Source organism: Drosophila obscura, unplaced genomic scaffold (genome assembly GCF_018151105.1).
Source record: "Drosophila obscura isolate BZ-5 IFL unplaced genomic scaffold, ASM1815110v1 contig_150, whole genome shotgun sequence".
NCBI classification, from domain to species: domain Eukaryota; kingdom Metazoa; phylum Arthropoda; class Insecta; order Diptera; family Drosophilidae; genus Drosophila; species Drosophila obscura.
Window position 1 is genome coordinate 10,420,747 of NW_024542736.1, and position 21,366 is coordinate 10,442,112.

At 43.6% G+C, this 21,366-nt stretch overlaps 4 protein-coding genes across 16 annotated transcripts in view; 2 read left to right on the forward strand and 2 right to left on the reverse strand.

The window, feature by feature from the left end:
- LOC111079342 (tolloid-like protein 1) overlaps positions 1 to 15,211 on the forward strand; it is a 44,037-nt gene extending 28,826 nt beyond the window's left edge. For 2 of the 11 annotated variants that reach the window (XM_041596424.1, XM_041596423.1), the window contains 14 exons: positions 6,933 to 7,037; positions 7,570 to 7,747; positions 7,822 to 7,848; positions 7,920 to 8,128; positions 8,217 to 8,430; positions 8,707 to 8,924; positions 9,439 to 9,565; positions 9,639 to 9,743; positions 9,806 to 10,234; positions 10,301 to 10,704; positions 10,765 to 10,934; positions 11,013 to 11,190; positions 13,277 to 13,456; positions 13,659 to 15,211. In XM_041596424.1, the coding sequence (XP_041452358.1) occupies positions 6,933 to 7,037; positions 7,570 to 7,747; positions 7,822 to 7,848; positions 7,920 to 8,128; positions 8,217 to 8,430; positions 8,707 to 8,924; positions 9,439 to 9,565; positions 9,639 to 9,743; positions 9,806 to 10,234; positions 10,301 to 10,704; positions 10,765 to 10,934; positions 11,013 to 11,190; positions 13,277 to 13,456; positions 13,659 to 13,966 (2,852 nt within the window). In that variant the 3' untranslated portion in view covers positions 13,967 to 15,211. Of the gene's footprint in view, positions 1 to 3,171; positions 3,199 to 6,932; positions 7,038 to 7,569; positions 7,748 to 7,821; positions 7,849 to 7,919; positions 8,129 to 8,216; positions 8,431 to 8,706; positions 8,925 to 9,438; positions 9,566 to 9,638; positions 9,744 to 9,805; positions 10,235 to 10,300; positions 10,705 to 10,764; positions 10,935 to 11,012; positions 11,198 to 12,176; positions 12,559 to 13,276; positions 13,457 to 13,532; positions 13,586 to 13,658 lie in introns of those variants that run through there. The other 9 variants (XM_041596426.1, XM_022374497.2, XR_005968635.1 and 6 more) reach the window with 8 other exon arrangements.
- Positions 15,212 to 16,707: 1,496 nt separating this feature from the next.
- Positions 16,708 to 17,492, reverse strand: LOC111079349. Of its 2 annotated transcripts, none has more exons than XM_022374507.2 (2): positions 17,140 to 17,492; positions 16,708 to 17,070 (listed from the first exon to the last, which is right to left on the reverse strand). In XM_022374507.2, the coding sequence occupies exons 1-2, from the start codon at positions 17,267 to 17,269 to the stop codon at positions 16,877 to 16,879; spliced, it is 324 nt and encodes a 107-aa protein (XP_022230199.2). In that variant the 5' UTR covers positions 17,270 to 17,492; the 3' UTR covers positions 16,708 to 16,876. The 2 variants fall into 2 exon arrangements, with proteins under 2 accessions (XP_022230199.2, XP_022230198.2); XM_022374506.2 differs by having other exon boundaries at positions 16,708 to 17,085; positions 17,140 to 17,414.
- Positions 17,493 to 17,511: 19 nt separating this feature from the next.
- Positions 17,512 to 19,501, reverse strand: LOC111079345 (WD40 repeat-containing protein SMU1). Its single transcript, XM_022374500.2, has 5 exons — positions 19,347 to 19,501; positions 19,212 to 19,278; positions 18,896 to 19,154; positions 17,760 to 18,838; positions 17,512 to 17,690 (listed from the first exon to the last, which is right to left on the reverse strand). The coding sequence occupies exons 1-5, from the start codon at positions 19,370 to 19,372 to the stop codon at positions 17,592 to 17,594; spliced, it is 1,530 nt and encodes a 509-aa protein (XP_022230192.2). The 5' UTR covers positions 19,373 to 19,501; the 3' UTR covers positions 17,512 to 17,591.
- Positions 19,442 to 21,278, forward strand: LOC111079347 (deoxynucleoside kinase). Of its 2 annotated transcripts, none has more exons than XM_022374502.2 (4): positions 19,442 to 19,505; positions 20,103 to 20,454; positions 20,524 to 20,794; positions 20,867 to 21,278. In XM_022374502.2, the coding sequence occupies exons 1-4, from the start codon at positions 19,469 to 19,471 to the stop codon at positions 21,014 to 21,016; spliced, it is 810 nt and encodes a 269-aa protein (XP_022230194.2). In that variant the 5' UTR covers positions 19,442 to 19,468; the 3' UTR covers positions 21,017 to 21,278. The 2 variants fall into 2 exon arrangements, with proteins under 2 accessions (XP_022230194.2, XP_022230196.2); XM_022374504.2 differs by lacking the exon at positions 19,442 to 19,505 and adding an exon at positions 19,558 to 19,779.
- Positions 21,279 to 21,366: the final 88 nt, after the last annotated feature.

Consider the following 21,366-nt stretch of genomic DNA (forward strand, 5'->3'; position numbering starts at 1 on the left):
TGCTCCTCAAAGCACATCCCCTCGCCAGACCCAAAGTCATATGCAAATTACGCTTCATTTTAAATTTTTGCTACCTATTTGGGTGCCAGAGAATCCGAAACACGTATTTATGGCCACAGTAGTCAATGCCTTGATGGCAAATGTCACGTTTTATGACTGCGTTTCGTTGGAGTGGCTGGAATACTGCATCCGGTACTCGAGTTGTCTTCCTTCCTTTCTCACTTAACCCCAAAAAACATGCAATTTAAATTCGCTTGTTTATGAATTGCTTATGGCAAATTAATTGACCAAGACCAAGAGCAGATTGTCACTTCCATTTTGTTGCAATTATAAACCCAAAGAGGAGATTGTCTGCCTGTAAGTGAATCGGAATCCTCAATCCCAATCCAAAGCCGACAGCGCGCAAAGCAATTAACCCAAGGAAATTGCTCAATTAGTGAGTCGAAATCGAAAGCGAAAACAAGCGAAACAGGCTACAAAATGCAGCAATGCTCAGCTATGTACGAGCATATGAAAGGATGGATATTCCGTATATGGCTAGGTCTTATTCAAATTCTGCTTCGCTCTCTCGATGATGGGTATATATACTCGTAAGTAGAGCAGCACTTTTTTTTATTCCTTTTTCATTTGCATGATGAACAGTCTACAATGGCTACGAGATAGCGTCGAGAATTGCATTCAGCGATGTGGAAACTGTAGATAGTAGATGTCCAGGCGGCATCTAACACAGAGTGAGAATGAATGCTGCCTAATGGCTCGAAATTTAATGCACTTTTGTGAAATGTAGCAGAAGCGAAATTGGCTGACCCAAGGATTTATTACGGGCACGTCATGTCCCCCCCATTATTGAAACAAAATATACTCGTATTACAATGTTGACCAAAAAAAAAAAGCCAGAATGACCCTACAAAACGATGACGAATAAACTGTCAATTAATCAATTTAGAATGCCTTCCAGCGGCGTCTTCTGGGCTCTGGCTCTGCCTGGAACATCAGTTTAATGTCCGACCGTTTGGAGCAGCACCTCGGGCCAGTTGGCATAACAAATGCTGGCATTTTTAAAACCAAATTACATTGTGCTTTGCTGTTAAGCCGTGGAGAATGATTCGACAACAAACAGAGATTTGTCCCAGTCACCCACAGACACACACAAACACACCCAATCCGTGGGACATATTTTATTATTTTTATTTGTTTGTGGCATTTGTCTGTAATATTCGTACATTTGGCTCTGAATTGGGACAGATGCTGGCAGCGCAGTGCAGGAAATATTAACGAGCCTTAAGATTATCAGCTAAGTGCTTCCTAGAATCACTTTTGAGGTAAAAAGCGGTCTAAAAATAAGTTTGCCGTTTGGCTTATGATAATATTTCAAGCAACCTTCTTTGGTATGGAAAAACCTTTAAATTCGTTTAGAATTTTGCTGAATTTGTGCCAACCTTGTTTGGTAAGGAAAAACCTTTAAATTCGTTTAGAATTTTGTTTGCTAAATTTGTGCCTGAGCAAGACCTTTTGAAGGCAACATTTAAGTGGTGGAAAATAATTCAATGAAGCCTATCAAAATGTAGTTTAATTTTCTATTTTAATTCAGTTTTATTTGAAGACCTCTGGCCATAACTTATAGCTAGGAAACAACAGAGTTGCTGGGTATCAAACGCCTCCTGCGCTTCAGTTTCTTGCTCAGTTTGTGGCCTGTTTGTCTGTTGCCTACTTTTCGGGTGTGGCGCCCCCCCGCCCCCCGCCCCCCCGGCGCCCCCCCCCCGCACGCCCCCGCGGGTGGGGGGTGTACACTTATGTAAATAGGTTCTGCCTAGACCCACAGCCACAGGGAACTCTTCGGGAGGTTGGTTTCTCTTTATTTATAGTTTTATTTGTCTAAGGTTTGCTGGAGCGGCATTAAAATTTGCTTCGCTTCAACTTATCTACATCTCGCGTATTTCCCTAATTTTACCAGCACCCCGCCCCCACCCACCACTCACACACAATTCCACTTAATTTTACTGAGTCATTTAAATAAATTTGTTTTGGTTTCGCCGCTTTGAGAATGCCGAACACGTTTCTGCGTCACATCCAACACGAAATTTTGAAGAAAAATCACAGAAAATATATTTTGTTGTCACCGCAAAAACATTCGCATACAATTATGAGGAAAATATCTGCTAAATGAGTGCAAAAGTCCTGTCTAAAACTTTTCAAAAATAATACAGATACAGACGAGTAAGAAAACTGTTGACAGGAGGACAGAAAACCTGAAGGCCACACACTCAAGGAGTGGGGAAACGGAAAACGGAAACCCATGAAATGTTGCATGGAAACTTTATCGTTGGCCCCGCTAGAAAACAACAAATTATGGTAAAAACTTAAAGCTGTGTGAGGCGCTTCAAAAGAATAATTTCAATGTCTAAAATCTTAACATTGACAGCAGATGCGGCAGTTGCTGCGCCAGTTGCTGCGGCAGTCACACAAGTTATTCCAGGAGAGGGGAAAAGGGGGCACTAGATCAGGGTTGCGGGCCACTTCAGAGAGAGAGGGAGAGAGAGAGACAGAGAGAGAGAGTGAAATGGTGGCAACCCGTTGAACGGGTGGCTCTTTCCATCCGGCGATGTGCACTTGGCATCAATCAATAATTGCCCATTGAAGGCAGCTGCTGGAAGAGCATTCGCTCTGGCTGTTGGATGCGCCCTGCCACCGTCCTGCACTGGCATTGCATGTGCCATGATTGATTAGCAGCATGCAACACGAGGTGCTTCAGCTGAAACCCGACTAGACAGCATAATATGACGCTTATTGAATCGAGTCCTTTGCTTGCCTTGCCTTTCGTTTCGTTTCGTTTTCCATGCCATGGCCACAGCCAGGAGCAGTGTCTGCATTGTATCTTTGGAATCGCCTCTGAACACAGGACACTGAAGGCTGCACGAGTGGCAGTCGCCTGCCATGCCCTTTTCCGCAATCTCTTTGATTGCCTCCATATCCATTATGTCAATTTCTCTCTTCATTCTGTTTTAATTGCATTGCCTTATTGACCCCCAAGTCCGCTTTGTGTGGCATTTCACGTGCAACGTTGCAGCGTAGCAGCAGCAAGTACTTTCATTAACTTTCAGTGAAATTTACGTATTTTATTAATTCATATTGACTTACGCCTGCCCGTCCATTCTCTCTCTCTCGTTGCAGGTACGTACACAAGAGCCAATCAAGAGCGTGAGTAGTTACCAGAGCCAATTTTATTATTACGAGTATTTCCACTTATCGGCAAAAAGTTTGCTTCGACGTAGTTGAAGTGCTCATCCCCCCCCACTCCCCCTTGGCAGTTTGATAAATTTGAAACCAAAAAGAGACGCACTAGTGCAGGCCAAAAAGATTTCAAATTAAATATATAAAGTTGAGGTTTGAGTGCTGGTCAAATGTTGGACTTAGAGCAAAGAGAGAACCTGCACTTTGAAAGGCTTTCCATGGGGCGTATGCGTGATCATTCCAACTATTCGCCCATTCAATAAACAAAATCAAAAGTAAAATCTGAAAGCGCTTAAGAAATTACTAAAGAATTTCAATTTTTAAATTTAAACTGCACCAAGCAGGGGTGGGTGAGCCATGTTTCCCCTTAGTCAAATCCTCTTTAGATTGGCGAGCCACTCGAGCGTATGCGTGATTTTAATTAATAATTTAACCCATTCGCCAAGGCCCATTAGGGAGCCGAGCCGAGCCGAGCCATGCCCTAATCACTCGAATTTAATCACCCATTTAATTGGCAATAAATTAGACCCAATTTACCTGATAGCTAACACAAATATGCACTTAAGTCCCTGCAACATAAGATGCATAATTATGCCCAGCCCAAACCATGACAGGCAGCTGTGTCTAAGATGCTTATCCTAGTCGGTGGAAGCATCATCGTCATGGCATCGTCATGTTGCCTCTCTCTCTCTCTCCTGTTGCCTACCCTTCTGTTCGTCTGGCTTAATCAACGCATTTTATCGCCATGATTTTATTCTTGGGCCAAAATAAACTATTAGGAAAACTCATTTTCATGGAAATACACTTTAATTGCTGTTGCCGTTGCCATCGTCCTCTGGGTGCTGTGTGTGGCTGTACCTGAGCGGCACGCCATCGCAAATAAAACAACATAAGGTGCTGTGCCATCATCTCGGGTGCTGTTGCTGTTGCTGGTTCGTGGTTCTGGTCTGGCATTTGGCGAATGGTGTACTTGTAAATTTAACGCAAATTGTCTGTAACATGAGCCCTTCGACTGTGGTGTCACAGGGGAGGGATGCCGAGGCCGAGGGAATGAGAATGGAAATGTGGAAATTGGGCGCTGTGGTTTCAGCATGGGCTCAGCGGGCAACCGTGTAAGTGCCAACAGCAGTGGCAGCCATTAAATTTTCAAGAAGTGTGTACTCGAGCAGCAGACCCAGGCAGACACTGCCAGTGGGAGACAGCTGTGGAGAATGGGCCTAAGAAGGCTGCCGTAGACAGGCAGACAGACCCACTAAAGATTATATGTGCAGAAGGCGACAAAAGTGTCACCTCTGAAATGCAAAGCAGAAACTGAAAGAAACTGATTTGAGCCCCACCCAATCTCCGCTGCAGCTAAAACTGGTGGAAAATTATTCAACAAAATTCTGAATGGAAAAACTTTAAATCAGAACAAACTCTGAATTTTAGTTGGCTTAAAGCTGTGCCATGGCCATTGTTTCAAAAGTTCCCCTTTTAACAGCAAAAAAGTTGATTTATTCGCCAAAAGAGTTAAAGTTTTGTTGGACGAAAGTTTTGGCTGATTTTACGAGAAAGTGAAAACATAAATGGCCATTAATTATGGCTAACATTTAAGTGGGGGGATCATCCGAATGCTAATTATGAATTCCAGTGAAAATTCATTCCATGCGCTTAGTAATTCCACTTCTTGGAGTCCCTACTTTCCATCTAGCTTAAAATTCTAGAGAATACCTGGTAGGATCCTCTGAGAAATCCCTTCTGTATTCCTTTGTCGCCTGGCAGCATGTGTGTGAAAGTTTCTATAGGTGTGGGCTCCTTTGGAGACACACAAAGCTCAAGCTCTCTCTCTCACTTTCTTCCTCTGTATCTGTGGCTGTTTTTGGGCTGAGTAACATCTTCATCATGGCCATCATTATGCTTCTGTGTCTTGGTTGCCATCCTTTGGGCGCAATTTGTGCTAAACACCAAAGTTGTGGCTATGCCAAAACCTCAGCTCCATTCATATGCCCCCCACCCCCTGCCATACCGATTACAACTGCTTAGTCTGACGGTAAATACATTTAACAGACACCATTGAGACTCGGGAAATGCTGCCGCCATTTGGCCGCTTCTCAGTTAGTTTTTACAATACGCAATTAAAGGCTGGTTGCATTTTTGTATGCATTGTTCTGCTGGCATTGAAACTGAGTCCCAGGCCAGGCACACACACACACACACACACAAAAGGTGTAAATTAACATAATGACAGCGGGTGGGGGGGTGGGGTGGCAGTTGAACAAGAAAACAAATGGCACACCGGACAACACGGCTGAGCGTGGCGGCGGAACACAACAAAAATATTTATGGCAATGCAAATGGCGTCTGCATAAAATTTATTGACACTTTACTGCGCATTGTCATTCCAGGGGTGGGGAGGGTGGTTTTGGATTTGGTTTCCGGCTACCACCATTCTGTGCTGTGCTGTGCTGTGCTGTGCTGCGGTTGTCATTGTTACGCCCTGGCCACGCCCAGAGTGCTTTTAGTCAGGCCCGGGAACGATGCTGCACGCACCGCGATTGCTGGTAGTCAGCCCCCCCCCCCACTCACCCCTCTGTCTATGAGTGTTTATGCTGGCCGGATCTGTGTGTGTTTGTGCTTGTGTTTGGCACACAAATCCGCTCTCATTTTAATGAGCAAACTTTTACAACGAATGCCATTTATTTTGCTGTTTTGCAAACTGCATTCCACACAAAATGCCCCTTCACATAATTAATTTAAAGAGTTATGGCCAGAGGGATTATCCTCTAGATCGCTTGCCTAAAGGGGGATTGCCATTAGCTAGCATAAATAATTATTACGGAATAGGTATCGCAAAATCAATAGACAAACCAAAACGTTTATTCGCAGACCTTTATCACATTGCCAAAATTTACCAAATTTCATTTTCACCCACAAACTACAACTGTTAGTCGACCGCAACTGCAACGCAGGGCTGCCAGGGGCCCAACTGGGTGTTGGGTGCTGGTGTAAAAAAGCCACAAAAGCCAAAATAAAGCAACGCTGCCATTTATTTTGTGCTCCACACTGAATTTAATTGGAAGCGAGCGAAGCCCGCAAAGCATTAGTTAATGTTCTGCCAGAAGTGTAGAACATTTCCCGGCAATTTCATTTGATGTCCATCCATGAAATACGCTGAAACGGGATGGAGAAGAAGGCTTTAAGGCTTTTCAATTTGATGGAAGTTTTTGCTGCTGCTGTGGCACGGCGGGCGGATACCGTCGTAGTATATACATATGTATGCAGCAAAGCTCTGAATAATTTCCGCTGGCTCAGCCAACACAAACCCACACAAGCACACACACACACTCTGTCTCTCCCTCACCTACGCCATGCGCCATGTGGATAGTACACGAATTTCCTTTTTAAGTTGCATTATCAAAGTTGATAATAACATGTTAGCATGTTACCCCACACACAACCATTTACATATGATATATAGACAAATAAACGAGCATTAAGACAGCTTGTCATAAAGTCGAGAAGAGCGCATTTCCGTGTTAAGCATCAAGTGTTGATTTAACTAGAGCAGGATCCACTTACAGTCCCAACAGCTAAATAAATCATAATTCAGCGCAATTGTCATGCCATGCAAATCGAAATCATTAACATTGTGTTTGTATATTTGTCTCCTCCCACTACCAACCAACCACCCACCATCCAACCACCAACCAACTCCCCAACAGGGGCAGGCATTGCTCATTTAGAGTCGGTCGGCGTTGATGGCGAGCCTTGGATGCAGCCCGTGGTGGCATATTTGGAGGTGTCGTCGCGACCCACGAAATCGCCAAGTAGGTGGCGCCTTGTCTCTCTCTCTCTCTCTGTCTGTCTCTCTCTCAACTCTCACTCTGTCACACACTCTCACTCTTGCTCTCGATGTATCTTTGTGTGTGTGCTTGTGTGTGTGCGTGTGTGCGTGTGTGCGTGTATGTGTATTGGGTTGTGTGTGCCTGTAGTTAGCAGTTACATTTTAGTGTCTACTACCCGTAGTTGAAAGTTATCTTAGTTGACAAATCCTCCCCCCCAAACGCTTGCTAGTTGTAAATTGCAAATACACACAGATACAGATCCAAATCTCCCACACACACACACACACACACACACAAAGTAACACTGAGTTGCCATGTTGTTCTGCCGCTTCGTTCTGTAAATGTAAATGTATGTGTATGTGTTTTGTATTGCTGTGTGTGAGTGTCTATGTCTAATCAACTTGCTACAGAATCCTTAAACAATTCGACTTATCAATGGCCAAAACGCCGGCAAACTCCCTCCTCTCTCTCTCTCTCTCTCCCACTTTCTTTCTCTTTTTTCTCTCTTCTGCAGAGTGTGATCAGACATTTGTGTCGCGGATTGGTGGGCCACAGAATGGCACCTTCTCGGCCCCGCTGCTGCACAATCATCGCAATCATTCGCGCCAATGCCTCTACACTTTCCTAGCAGGACCTGGCCAGCGTGTCGAAGTAGTTTTTAAATCGTTTAGTTTAAGAGGAAGTCCACCAGAGTAAGTCCACAAAAAATAATTACTTAAATTTACTCATATATCTTATATGTTAATATTTTATTACATTTATGCAGCGGTTCGGCCGTCGGTGAATTACCAAGGTAAACCCTTAAACGAATTTACCATTAACAAAAAACAAAAACCAACCGATGGTCCCTTTGTCTGCTTTTAGCTGTGTTCATGAGTACATGGATATCTACTCGGAGGTGCAATCGTCAGAGCCGGCGGAGCTTATCAATTCACCATTCGGTGGTCGATACTGTGGCTCCATACCGCCGCGTCGCCGCATTTCCATGTACCGAGCCGTTGTCATTTCATTTTTTAGCAACAAGAACGTGTCCACCGACCTGTTCGAGGGCACGTTTAGGTTTATAAATGCATGTGAGTAGCTGTGTCAAAATATTTGCAGCAGCGCAAATACAACATGAAAGCAAATAAAATAACTAATCCTGTTGTTCCCATCGAAAAGCGGAATATGAAATTGGCATACCCATTGCGGGCTCGCCATGTTCCTACACGATAACGCCGAGCATGAGTGTGAATAAGACCGGTACGCTCATATCGCCAACCTATCCAGGTGCCTATCCGAAGGATATGTCGTGCACATATCAGTTTCTTGGTGAATCGAATCAGAGAGTTAGATTAGAGTTTCGTGATTTTGATCTATTTTTTGGTGGACCACAGTGAGTACCTCTAATGCTGCACAAATGCCCCCTCCACATACACCAGCACACACAGACACCCACTCACTTACAAGTCAAAATCAAAGCAAGTTCTTTGGCCCCAACAGAGCTCAGAGTTTGCTTTGATTGGCAGCCATCCCACACTCTTAATCTGTGATCTCTATCTAGCAAAACAAATTTACTATCATTCGACTGCAAAATATCTCTAAAAATCTCCAAAAATTTTCTCTATCCAAAAACGTATTTCAAAACCTGAACAACATGTGAATTATACAGCTGCCCATTTGACTATGTGAAAGTGTACGATGGCCCAGATAATTCGTCAGCATTAATCGGTACATATTGCGGACAGCAAAGAAACTTAGTTTTGTATTCGAGCGAGTCGAGCCTTTTTGTTCATTTTTATACGTTACCGCGCACCGCAAATACACAGAATCGTGGCTTTAAAGGATTTTATGAATTTAGCGAGGGTTTTGTTAAATTAGATTTTATACGTAAGTACTCCCTATGCCATAACATTTAACTGCAATTGTTTTATCGATCATTTCAGTTGTACGCTCACTCCCCAAACACCGCGGCAACCATTTTGTGCGGTGCAGCGGTATGTGCTGCATACCTTTGGGCGCCCCCACCCCCAGCCACAAAATGGTTGCCACGGAGTTAAGCATTTAACAGCTATTTGTATGTGCTTGTTACTCACCTTTCCAACCTGGCTTTGTGCATTTTTTGATTATTATTTAACAACACTCTCTCATCAAATTTTTAACCTTTCACAACAACTTTCTCTCCACTTCACTCTTCTACGCTATCTGATGTACTCTCTGCTCTGCTCTGATCTGATCTGCTCTGCTCTACTATAATCTGACACGATCTGGTCTGATCTGACTGCACTCTTTCCAAAAATCTACTAACAAAAACGAAACAAACAAAAAACCAACAAAAAAATGCAACAACAAATTATGAATTATGATACATCATACATACATAAAATACTACTGTGTACATCAGGTGAAAATGATGGCATTCACATACGTGGCTCAGAATGTGATCAAAAGATTTTATCGAAAAAGGAGTCGACTGGCTTTGTGCTCTCCCCCAACTATCCCTATCCCTATATACCAAAAACTGTGTGTAGGTAAGTAACCGGAATCTACAGAATAAAGACAGGAGAGAGTGCAAGTTTTAAATGGGATTTAATCATCATTTAGATATTTCATCTATGGCATGCAGGATGCCCAGCATCTGGAGCGTGTGCGCCTCGAGTTTACCAGCACTTTCAACATACCCCAAGTTATGCACAAAGACAAGAGCGAGTAAGCATTTAGCTACAGAGTTACCCTGGAGCATAAGTAATTTCCCATTTACTTGCAAATAGATCCAACTGCACGGACGGCTATCTGAAGATCTATCTGAAGGGCCAGGAGACGGCCGATGCCTACGACAAGTTCGACTATGAGCTCTGTGGCAACGAGACGCAGCGCGTAATCAGTGAGGGGCCGCGCCTGGCCATGGTCTTCAGCTCGGGTGAGCTGCAGGGGCGCGGCTTCAAGGGCAAGTACACCTTCGAGACGGAGTACAAGATACCCGGCACTGCGGCACCGGATGGTACCTGCAGCTTCACGTATGTGAGCAGCTCGAAGAAGCGCGGCGAGCTGAACAGTCCCCGCTATCCCTCGAACTATCCGTCGGACACGAACTGCTCGTATCTGTTCCTGGCCGAGGCCAATGAGCAGGTGACCATTGTATTCGATCACTTCAAGATCAAGGCGGACAACAATGCGAATGCCACCGCCGGAGCGTATGGGTAAGCAGCCTCATTACACAGCCTTCAAGGGGCTTGCATCTAATTGTGGCGCCACTTGTTTTGCAGTTCGGGCGCCTGCTTTGAGGATTGGCTGGAGATGTATGTCGTCTATCGGGACAACAACGATCGCCTGCTGGGCCGCTACTGTGGCCTGACAGCACCCGGACCCGTCGAGAGCCCCCGTGGCGCCGTGGGGCTGCGCATCACACTGCACACGGACCAGGAGAGCGTGGCCAGCGGCTTCAAGGCGCGCTACTTCTTCGAGTCGGCCAAATCGGATGCCGGCGACTGCGGCGGCAACTTCAGCAACGAGGACTCCGGCATCATCACCTCCCCCAACTGGCCGGCGGGCTACAAGGCGCCCGGTCGTGGCCTCGCCTCCAATGCCTGCAACTGGGTGATGACCGCTCGCCCCGGCTACAAGTTGTCCATTCACTTTGAGCAGTTCGGTCTGGAGGGGGATCCTGCCAGTGCGTATAGAATTTATTCAATGCCTGCCGCAATATTTCTTCAATGGGTTTTCTTCTCAGATCGCGGCTGTCCGGCGGCTGTGCTGAGGCTGTGGATGAATGTCGACTCCGACCAGCCGCCAATGGAGCTGTGCGGCGAGAAGCCGCCCATTGAGTTCTGGCACTACACCTCCACGGGCCAGACGGCGCGCATCAGCTTCACGACCAGCGACAAGACCGTCGGTGCACAGGTGAGCCACGAATGAACATATAATTGTGATTAAATCCAGTCCAGAGTGACAATCTACTCGCTTTCCGTTTCGCTATAGGGTTTCCGCATTGTGTGGACTGAAATACAGGACTCGGGTCCGGGTCCGCCGTCCGTGGGCCTGCACTGTGAGTCCACGTACCACTTTCAGTGCGGTGCCGGCTACTGCATTTCGGATAAGCTGCGGTGTGACGGTGTCAAGAACTGCGGCCCGGGCGACGATAGTGACGAATTGCACTGTGAGTCGTGAGTGAGTCGAACGGTTCAGTTCAATTTTTATTTGCCTCCTTTGACTAGGTTTACGTTTCCATTACGTTTACGTTACCATTACGTTTATTTCGTGTTTGTGTTTCCAGTGCGTCCATCCACCTTGTGCGTGGGGGGGGACAATAATTATTTTAACTCTCTTTAATTTCGTTTTGGTTTGGTTTGATTTGATTGTATGTCCATTTGGCTCATGGACTGATCTGGAATGGGTCCTTGAGCAACATCCTTATGTACTTACAATATATGTATATTATTTCATTACACCTTTCGTTTTGATAAGCGATGAAAACTTGAACCCGACGAAACACTTGCAAAAAACGTTAATCACTAAATATAACAAAAAAAAATACTATAATAATCCATATATACTAACCTAAAATACCAACTAAAAATACATACCAACTATATTTGGGGCCAAATCAAACGTCTCTCTCTCTCGCTCTCTCTCTGTCTCTCTATCTAAGTATAAATATTCGCACCTCGTATTTGTACTCGTATTTTGTCCTCAATCTTTTTACTAGCTGTTTTTGTTTTGTTTTCTTATTCATTTCAATGGCCAGACTTTTGTACATACTTCCCGGATAATAGTTTAGGGTGCGCCACGATCAAGCTTCCCCACCCACCAACCCACCAACCCACCAGCCACCCATGCATACATCTCACTCTCTATATCTAATTCAATCTCTTCCACTTGGTGGCAGTATTCACACACTCGAACACAATCCACACCACTCGCTTTCAGTCGCTGTCCACAGCCCGCACTAAAACTCTCACTTTCTCTCTCTCTCTCTCTCTCTCTCTCTCTCTCCTACTACTTGTCTAATTCTACCTATATTTCTCTCTCTGTTCTTTTTTCTTTTGTCTTCACTAACAAACGAAATCAAATAACAAAAAAAAAAAAAAACATCTGTATTAATATTTGAAATCGAAACCCCCAACAAAACCCTTGGTGGCACAGGTGACGCCAATTCCACGCATCTGCCCACATTTCTACAGACACTTGTTTTAACAATTATGGCATTAGTGTTAAATACGTACAACTAAAAAAAAAAAAAAAAAAAGAAATATAAAAACCCTGAGAATTAGTAAAAAAAAAATCAAAATTTTTAAATCGGAATTGCAATTGCCACGAGAATCAAAACAAAAACAAACAAAAAACAATGATAAAAAAGAAGAAGCAAAAACCTAAACATAAATGAAAACATTCTGCTAGCAAGAATTTTTACTCATTTTTTATAACAACATATGAAGCGAACCAAAACCAAATATTAACTCTAATCTATGCCTAAGTTAATACAAAAAAGAAATACTCTCTCTCTCTCTCTGGTCACATTTAACACGTGAGTTCTGCATAAGCTTGTCTACCTACCTACCAATCGTTAAACACGTCCACGTTCAATCCACGCCACGTCACGACACGCCCACAAAAGCCACAAAGCTCATGACATGCACAGTATTCAATCCAACTAATGTTTCACCAGAACCCACCTAGAACAAGCCCCCCAAACCCTGGTAGATTGTCTAAAGCAGAGATCATCCGTGCCCATACCGAAGTTTCTGTTTTGTTGCACATTTCAGTTAACATTTACCGAGCGCATTGTGAGAGTGTTGATTTGCTCAGAATTATTTTGTTCATGGCATGTGATTTTTTCCCTCTTTTGTTCTGGCTTCTTTATGTTCTCTGCACCTTTCCGCTCAATTCCTCACTGCATAGATGCACAGATTTATGTATGTTAAAATATATCTTCCTGGTGCCCATTTATGATAAACTGAACCGAGTATTCTAAACTGTTCTAAGCTAACTCTAAATCTAAAGGAATGTCTAAAGGAATCCACTGCACAGACACATCCACACAAGAGAACAAGAACATCATGTTCGGACTCACCACATGAACACACACACACACACACAAAACTAGAAATCCACACACACACACCCACACCTAAACATACCTAATATTAATACTAAATTATATTGAAGTATTCCCGTATATCGCTTAACAAATGATCTTCTCTATGCTCTTGCTCTCCCCCATCCACCATAAATAATGCAAACAGGTACCACGGAAGCGGCCGAGGCGGATCACGACGTTCTAATTATAATAACACTAATCGTCGTCTTGTCCCTAATCTGTCTCCTATGCACACTCTGTCACTCCAGAAGAAACCGTAGAAACCATGTGCGACAATTGGGGCTGCATCGGAATGCCCACTACGACTCACAGACCAGTGCCACGGGTAAGCTGGGGGAGTGCAGAAATCCCTTTCGTAGGGACTAACCACATATGTTTTGTTTGATTTGTGCTTTTCTAAGGTTTTCTTTGATTTTGATTTTGGTTTTCCTCTTTTAGTCTTTTTAGTTGCCAGGTAATTTGTTTGATTTAAGAACTTTTCATTCTCCATATTTGGCAGCGCTAAATTAATTCCATTTGCTTTGCAGCGGGTCTCAGCTCCAGTCGGAGGCATTTGCAGAGTGGCGGGGCTAGTATAGCGGGCAGTTTGCATGGCATTAATAGCGGTAACCTGATCATACCACCCGCCCCATTGCCGCCCACGAGTGTGCCACCGCCGCCACACATATGCATTGCCGGTGTGGACATGGGACACGGCCTGATGTCCAACGGGGAGGATGACGACGATGATGATATGGACTTGGATGAGGACGATCTGGTCGCTGACATATTCATCAACGATGTGCATTTCGATGAGGACAACATTGATCATGTCAACCAAATGGCAAACGTTTAACGATGGTTTAGAGCATTTTTAGGCATTTTTATCGTGACTTTCAGTTTCGGTTTTAAGACGCATTTAGACTAAGGCTAACTAGGTAATTGGCGAACAGAACAGAGCAGAGCAGAGCAACTTTGCAGAGCAAGTGAAGTAGTTTTACATATAGTACACACACACACACACTGGTACACACGTGGTCAGACGAAGGACAAGATAAACGATAACTGGACAGAACAGATACTGAAACAGAAACAGTAATTCAAAAGTTAACAATACCTAAAAGACAAGAAATTATGCAAAAATGCGAATTGATTAAGACATAAATTTAATGAGCAAGCCAAGCGCGAAGGACTAAGTAGGAATTAGTGGATGAAGAGGAAGATAGCAAAACGATGGACGCTAAATAAGTACAGTAGGGCGAACATATTGTAGTTGCGATTAACACGATTAGCCGGGCGCGTTTCAATAGCAGAAAAAAAAGCGAAGGATGAAAGGATGAAGTAACAAAAAAAATAATAGCTACATTTAAATATATTATATTATACACATAGCGAAATATGTATGGCAAGAGGATGTGAAACAGCGCAGACGGGTGGCGGAGAGTGTAAAAAGCGAGAAGTAGAAGAAGAAGTTGAAGTGCCGGAAGTACGATCATTTTCATAGCCACAAGAGACCGCAGACAAGGGGAAAACCAAAAACAAACAAAAAAACAAAAAAATAATAAATAAAGTTGTTGATTTTTATATTTGATACGAGTAATATTTAGGTGAAGCATAAATTGAATTAATTATACAACAAATGCGAGAGACGATGACGATGAGCGTAAGCGCAAAATAAATGAATACACATTCTCGCGAACCGATAGATAAACCAATACAGAATAGAGGCAGCAGCAGCAAAAACACACACTAAAGGGCATAAAACAATAATAATTAACTACCTAATCATATGCGCATGACATGACTCCTTATTTACACATTTTTGTACGTACAACAAATCTTCGACACTTGAAGCCAACACACAAATCAAACATACAAGCAAACAAACAAATACAAAAAATAATAATAAAAACCGCAGAGGCGAGAGGAGCGAAAAATGCATAAATAAAAGAATTAGTGACTATCAAAACCGTATCTTCCAGCAAAGAATAAAAGCGCAGAGTTAAATAAAGCTAGATCGAGGAGTTTATAAGCGAAGCAAATTAAATAAAAACATTAATTAGCGGCTCCCAAAAAATGGTAAAAAAAAAAAAATGGATTCGATAAACGAAAATGAAAAATGGGTTGGAGAAACGGGATAAATTCGGGAAAAAGATTTTTGTCTATTTAAGCACATTTTTATAAACATTTAAGGCGAAGAAAATATTTATAAAAATGTATACGCTAAAGGGAACGATAATAATAAAGTAAATTATACAAGAAACTAAACAAAAATGAACTAAACACAAATACAAAATCGAGGAATCAATTTCAATTTAATTTACTTTTGCGCCAAATCAAGATTTAGCAAACGTTTATCAACAATTATTATTATATTATAGTGTTATTTTATTGTATTGTAATTATTTCAGCGTATATTTTACGGTTTTCAGTTCAGTCTGTTTCCTCCATTTTGGAGCTCTCAATCGATAGTAAATTCCCTCTAATGTTTCGTAAAATAAAATGAATAAGTATTGGTTTCATAGCGCACGTACGTTTTGCAACAGAAAACTTTCGAAATTAATGAAAATGGCTTAAATCAGCGAAGGAAACTTAAAACCGTTTAACGTAAAAAAACCATTTATAATAAACGTATGTAGGTGTTACAAATGCTAAATTAATACAAATAAAACCAAAAATAAATAATTAATGAGTAAAACAGAAAGTAAATACAATTACCTTGATGAAGTAAAACGTTGTTAAATTGTTGCATAAAGAAAAAGCATAATGATCAAGTAAGTCCTAAGAAATAATTCATATAAAAAACAAATTTAGTTTAAGTGTACAAATTTTGTTGTTGTATTGCATAAAACCAAATATTTAAAAAAAAAAAAGGAGAACAAACCCAAAAACCAACAATTCAATTAGTTAATAAACAAAATCGGAATTTGTGTTTTAGCAATAAAAATTAAAAATAAATTTAAAAAATGAAATAGTACTAAAGCAGAGAAACTAATGAAAATGCAAATAAAATGTTCGAACAAGCAAGCAAGCGCCAAAAGAAACTACCCCCAAGAAAAAAATGTTTTAAGACTAAAAACAAAACGTTTACTAAAGTAAAGTAACACAAAAAGTTAAATTAAAACACCCCCAAAATGAGCAAATGTTAAATTTACAATTAAACCTAAAAGTAAGCCACAGGCAGGGCAAGGAACACACACAGATGAATCCAAAACAGTATTCAAATCCGAATCCGAGACCAGATACAGGCAGTCAGAAATCAAATTCAGAATCTCAGGCGCACACCCATTGGCACCAAACGTTGCGTCTTTGCCAAATAACAACAACAAATAGTTTCCAACAATAGTTGGAAAATAATAAATAATACGCCAAAGAAACCAAAAATTTCAAATTAAAAGGAAACACCTACAAAAACAATTCCATGTTAACATTAAATATAAATAAAGGTAATTAAATAAATGAATAATAAAACCAATTGAATTTCAAAATCTTTAAGTAATATTTCAATCACTGAGTATGCAAGCGGGGGCGGGGGAATAATGCCAAATGGTTTTGTCTTTCCACCGAAAGGCATTATTGATTCAACTGTATTATTAATATTAAAAAAATGTTTATTTTGCAATATTGTTGGTAAATAGAATTACGATTGATATCGTTACAGAGTACTTGACAGCAGGAAGGAACATTATAGTGCTGGGATTATATGTTAAAATGAATACAAAAACGCATTTAATGTATATGATTTTAGATGGCATGGTAATTCCAATTAATTCTGCGAATTTATGCGAAATTTCTCCAACATTTTGTTGATTGCCTGGTCATCGCCTTCGATTTTTGCCTTGTCCTGCTGTAAAATCTCCTGAAAAGTCTTCTGTTTGGTGCCCACCAGATAGAAATCCTCATCGGATATGGTAACCTGTGCATCGGCACTGGCCGCACTGCCCTCATAGATGTTCAATGCTTTGAAATCAAAGACTACAGTGAGACGGTCAACGAGGATTCACGACCCATGGTCCAGCACTCACTCACCCATGCTCTTGATGAGCTTGCCGTCGGCATCGGTGAAGTTGAACTGAAACGTGTTGACGACAGTTCGCCGGCCAGGGTCCGATTCCTTCAGCTTGTTGCGTATTTTATCAATGATCTCGTCGCTCTTCATGCTGACTGGGGGACTGTGTACCCGTTGAGCGTGGCTGCTCGACTAATTTAAGCGCTGAGGCCAGCAATTGAGGCAAACTCTGTGCTCTGCGGATTAGGGCCCTGCTCGTCGTCGCTTTGCATAATGCTTAATTAAAGTCAATTTGTTTTATATAGAGACATGATTGAAGATATTGATGTGCGGGAGGGCGGTGGGGCAAGAGAAAATCCAAGAAAACACCTCGAAACTTAAAGTAATCGTAATCGGGGGGCAGTAGGTGTATTTTGCAACTAAAACTAGATATGAAAGAAAGTCAATGGGGCAAACGCTTAGCTTAGATGATCTATGGCTTCCACAGCTTCAGCAGTCCATCCTCGCTGTAGCTGGCCAGAAGATTCTGATGCGGATGATGGGACAGGCCAATGACATCCTTTTCATGAACCTATTAAAAGATAGTATTAGATATCATTAGAGACCAGCAACGAGTGTCACATGCCAGGTAAAAACTCACATTCAAGGTACGTTCCAGTTTGCCGGAGGAGACGGAGAAACAGTAGAGCACCTGATCCTCGCCAGCACAGTAGATGAACTCGCCGCGCGGCGACAGCGTAGCCGAGATGAAGGCTCCACCCTCGCGCTTACCCGACGAGAATGAGCGCACAATCTGGCCCTGCATGTTCATGATTACCACCGTGTTGGATCTGTTGCAGACAATAAAGTGCTCGGGGTTCTTGGGCAGGATGAGGACAGTGTTGACCGCCAGCTCATTGCCCAGCGGTTTGTAGGTGGCGACGCACTCTGTGGTTTTGAGGGACCAAACCTTGACAGTGCCATCGGAGGAGGCGCTGAGTACGCTGTGGCCGTCGGGCGTAAATGTGGCCTCGTTGACAAACGATGAGTGGCCCTTGAACTCCTTGAGCATCTTGCCCGACTTCAGGCCGTGCAGTCGCACCGTGAAGTCAAAGGAGGCACTCAGCACTTGGCTGTTATCGCGGGAGAACTGCAGGCAGGTGATGCCCTTGGTGTGGGCCTTCTCGAACTTCCGCAGGCATTGGCCGGTGATGATGCGCCACACCTTGATCTGGCCATCCTGGGCACCCGAAGCCACCATTTCCGAATCGCGCGAGAAACTCAAAGCTAGAACAGCCTGCTCCATCATCATGAACTGATCCTGCGCCTGGTATTTCAAGTCCTTTCGCACTTTGCCAGTGGTGAAGTTCCACACCTCCAGGAAACCGTCGACACTGCCAGTTATCAGGTACTGGCCATCGGGCGAGAATTGTGCACACTCCACGTGCGACTTTTGGCCGAACTTGATCTGCCGGAACAGCTGTGTGGGATACATTTCCTCCTCCTGGTCTTTCATTGCCGCCTTGCCGCGGAACAAATCGATCGTGGTGCCGGGCGGCAGGAGTCCCTGATGCTGTTGCCACTTCAGGGCTTGGCCAAGCAAGGCCAAGAGCCTGGACGATGGCACCACATGCACCTCACCGCTCAGCTCCTGGGAGATGGCCGTGCGGCGCTTCTCCTTGCTGCTGCCTTCCGCATACGCCTCGCGGGGATCGAAGTATGCTCGCTGCAACATGTTCTCTGCAAAAGATCCGCACATAAACGTTTATCCGAGCAACACAAAATCCAAGAGAATACCCAAATGAATGTACCGCTCGGGCTCCTGCTGCTTCAACATGCTCATGGGATCCGTTTGCCGCAACAAGGAGCGGGCGGCACCCAGCTCGCGCAGTTCTATCAGCTCCAGCACGATTTGCTCATAGAGATTGAGCAGTTTCTTGTCGGGCAGCTTCAGCGATTGCGTCACCTTCAGCACCGTGTCCCAGTGGCCATTGGAGATGTCCTGGACGAAGCCATCCACGCTGTCCACTGTGTTTAGGGAGACGCCCGTTTCCTCCTGCGGTACGGGAACTTTATTGCTTTAATTTGATTGAGCTGGGGGACTCGTACTCACTTGCAGGGTCTGCAGCGTCTTCATAAGATTGGATTCCTTGAGATATTGCTGTATAAGCCGAATCACGCTGTATGGGGTGGGTGGGGAAGGCAAATGAGACATGCAGGACACGCTGGGCACCTTTTGTGTACTCACTCGGCTGATTCGATTTCAATAGACATGCTGCAGAAGTGTCAAACGAAATGGAGTCCGTTTAAAATCAGTTTGCTGTTTTATTTACAGTTTTCTGAAAATGTTGATAAAAATGCGTCTTGGAGATGAGAATAGCGGCCGATAACTTTGCCGGCAACAGCTGTAAGTAATCAGAATTTGAATGCAATAGTTAGAAGCTCGCCTATCGATTAGTCAGCTGTTTATTCCTAAAATGTGCATAAATGCATTTATTGTGAAATTAAAACCGTGTACTATAAAAAAAACAACGAGTTTTGCTTCAATCTGTTGGCATTTGAGTACCTGTATTACATAGATGCTTTTATATCCATCCTATCGGATGTAGATCATCTGTGTGCTTCATTGGCATTCCCTAATTACATCGCATTACAATAAATGGGAATTATCCGGTTTATTGGTAACTAAGACTGGTCATTTAATTAAGGTCCATAAGCTACGATTTTTGTTAGACCCGAATCAACTCCTACCCCTTACTCCACTCCGAGCCATCAGCTGGTGATGGCAACCAAAAAAAATAATCCAATGGCTGCTTTCCCGCCCTTTTGTGTCTTTTCGGCGGCAAAAGACGATCTGTTGGTGGTTAGTTTTACTCGACCAGTCGCACAGTACAGTACAGTGGCTTTTTCTTGACGCGAATCGTGATCTGGCCACAGCCACAGCAACACAAAAAATACAGCATCACAATTGAGAACTCAATCCCCCACTGTTTTTCACGTGCAGATCGAGGTTTGTCTGCCATGATGTCCATAGCAGCCACCAGCGCAAGGCAGGGAAAGAAGTTCGCCGAGGGCACGCAGCCCTTCACGGTGCTCATCGAGGGCAACATCGGCAGCGGCAAGACCACCTATCTGAATCACTTTGAGAAGTACAAGGACGATATCTGCCTGCTGACGGAGCCCGTGGAGAAGTGGCGCAACGTGAACGGCGTCAATCTGCTGGAGCTGATGTACAAGGAGCCCAAGAAGTGGGCAATGCCCTTTCAGTCTTATGTCACACTGACCATGCTGCAGGCGCACACAGCTCCCACCGACAAGAAGCTAAAAATAATGGAGCGCTCCATTTTTAGCTCCCGGTAAGTCCGCACCCCCCGCGCCCCGCTACCCCTCACGCCATAGATCCGGTTTTAACCATCTCGCCTTAGGTACTGCTTTGTGGAGAATATGTATCGCAATGGTTCGCTGGAGGCGGGCATGTACAACACGCTGCAGGAATGGTACAAGTTCATCGAGGATTCCATACACGTGCAGGCCGATCTCATTATCTACTTGCGAACATCCCCGGAAGTGGCGCACGAACGCATCCGACAACGTGCCCGATCCGAGGAGAGCTGTGTGCCGCTCAAGTATCTCCAGGAGCTGCACGAACTGCACGAGGATTGGCTCATACATCACCGCCGTACGCAGGCCTGCAAGGTAAGTGACAATATTCTGACCACAGATGCACGACAGATGCTTGAATGTAGAATCTATTTTCTGATGTTTCAGGTGTTGGTGCTGGACGCCGACTTGAATCTGGAGAAAATTGGCAGCGAGTACCAGCGCTCGGAGACGAGCATATTCGATGCTATCTCAGGCACGCATCAGCCAACGCAGGTGCTGGTGTCGCCCAGCAAACGCCAAAGAATGTCCAGATAACCGATCTGATCTGATCTGTTCCGGCAAACAATTGTATCCCTGGTACCTAATTTTCTTAAGTTTAATGACGATGTTGTTGGGCTCACACCGGTTGAGCCGCACACAATCGAAGGCAATGGAAAGGTGACCCCTAACCCTAATAGAACACTTCCACCCTACGGTAAACACACACTACTCTAACAATTATAATCACATTATATTCTATTCCTCTTAATGTAGCTCATAAGTCCAAATTGTAATAAAAGCGTATATGTCTGAATGTCTACTATGTTAATTGAAAGGTTTTTGTTTGTTGATTCAGTTTGCTGGCAAAATTACACGATTTATGTATCTGTTTCACATAAAAGTAC

Excerpts from the sequence above, each read along its gene's own strand:
- LOC111079349 (XM_022374506.2), bottom strand. The coding sequence starts at position 17,269 with ATGAAGAGCGACGAGATCATTGATAAAATACGCAACAAGCTGAAGGAA. Across the intron at positions 17,086-17,139 it reads CAAGCTCATCAAGAGCATGG|TCTTTGATTTCAAAGCATTG; the intron begins GTGAGTGAGTGC and ends GTCTCACTGTAG.
- LOC111079345 (XM_022374500.2), bottom strand. The coding sequence starts at position 19,372 with ATGTCTATTGAAATCGAATCAGCCGA. Across the intron at positions 19,155-19,211 it reads AGACGCTGCAGACCCTGCAA|GAGGAAACGGGCGTCTCCCT; the intron begins GTGAGTACGAGT and ends CCCGTACCGCAG. Across the intron at positions 18,839-18,895 it reads CGAGCGGTACATTCATTTGG|AGAACATGTTGCAGCGAGCA; the intron begins GTATTCTCTTGG and ends GATCTTTTGCAG.
- LOC111079347 (XM_022374502.2), top strand. The coding sequence starts at position 19,469 with ATGAGAATAGCGGCCGATAACTTTGCCGGCAACAGCT. Across the intron at positions 20,455-20,523 it reads CGCTCCATTTTTAGCTCCCG|GTACTGCTTTGTGGAGAATA; the intron begins GTAAGTCCGCAC and ends ATCTCGCCTTAG. Across the intron at positions 20,795-20,866 it reads GCCGTACGCAGGCCTGCAAG|GTGTTGGTGCTGGACGCCGA; the intron begins GTAAGTGACAAT and ends CTGATGTTTCAG.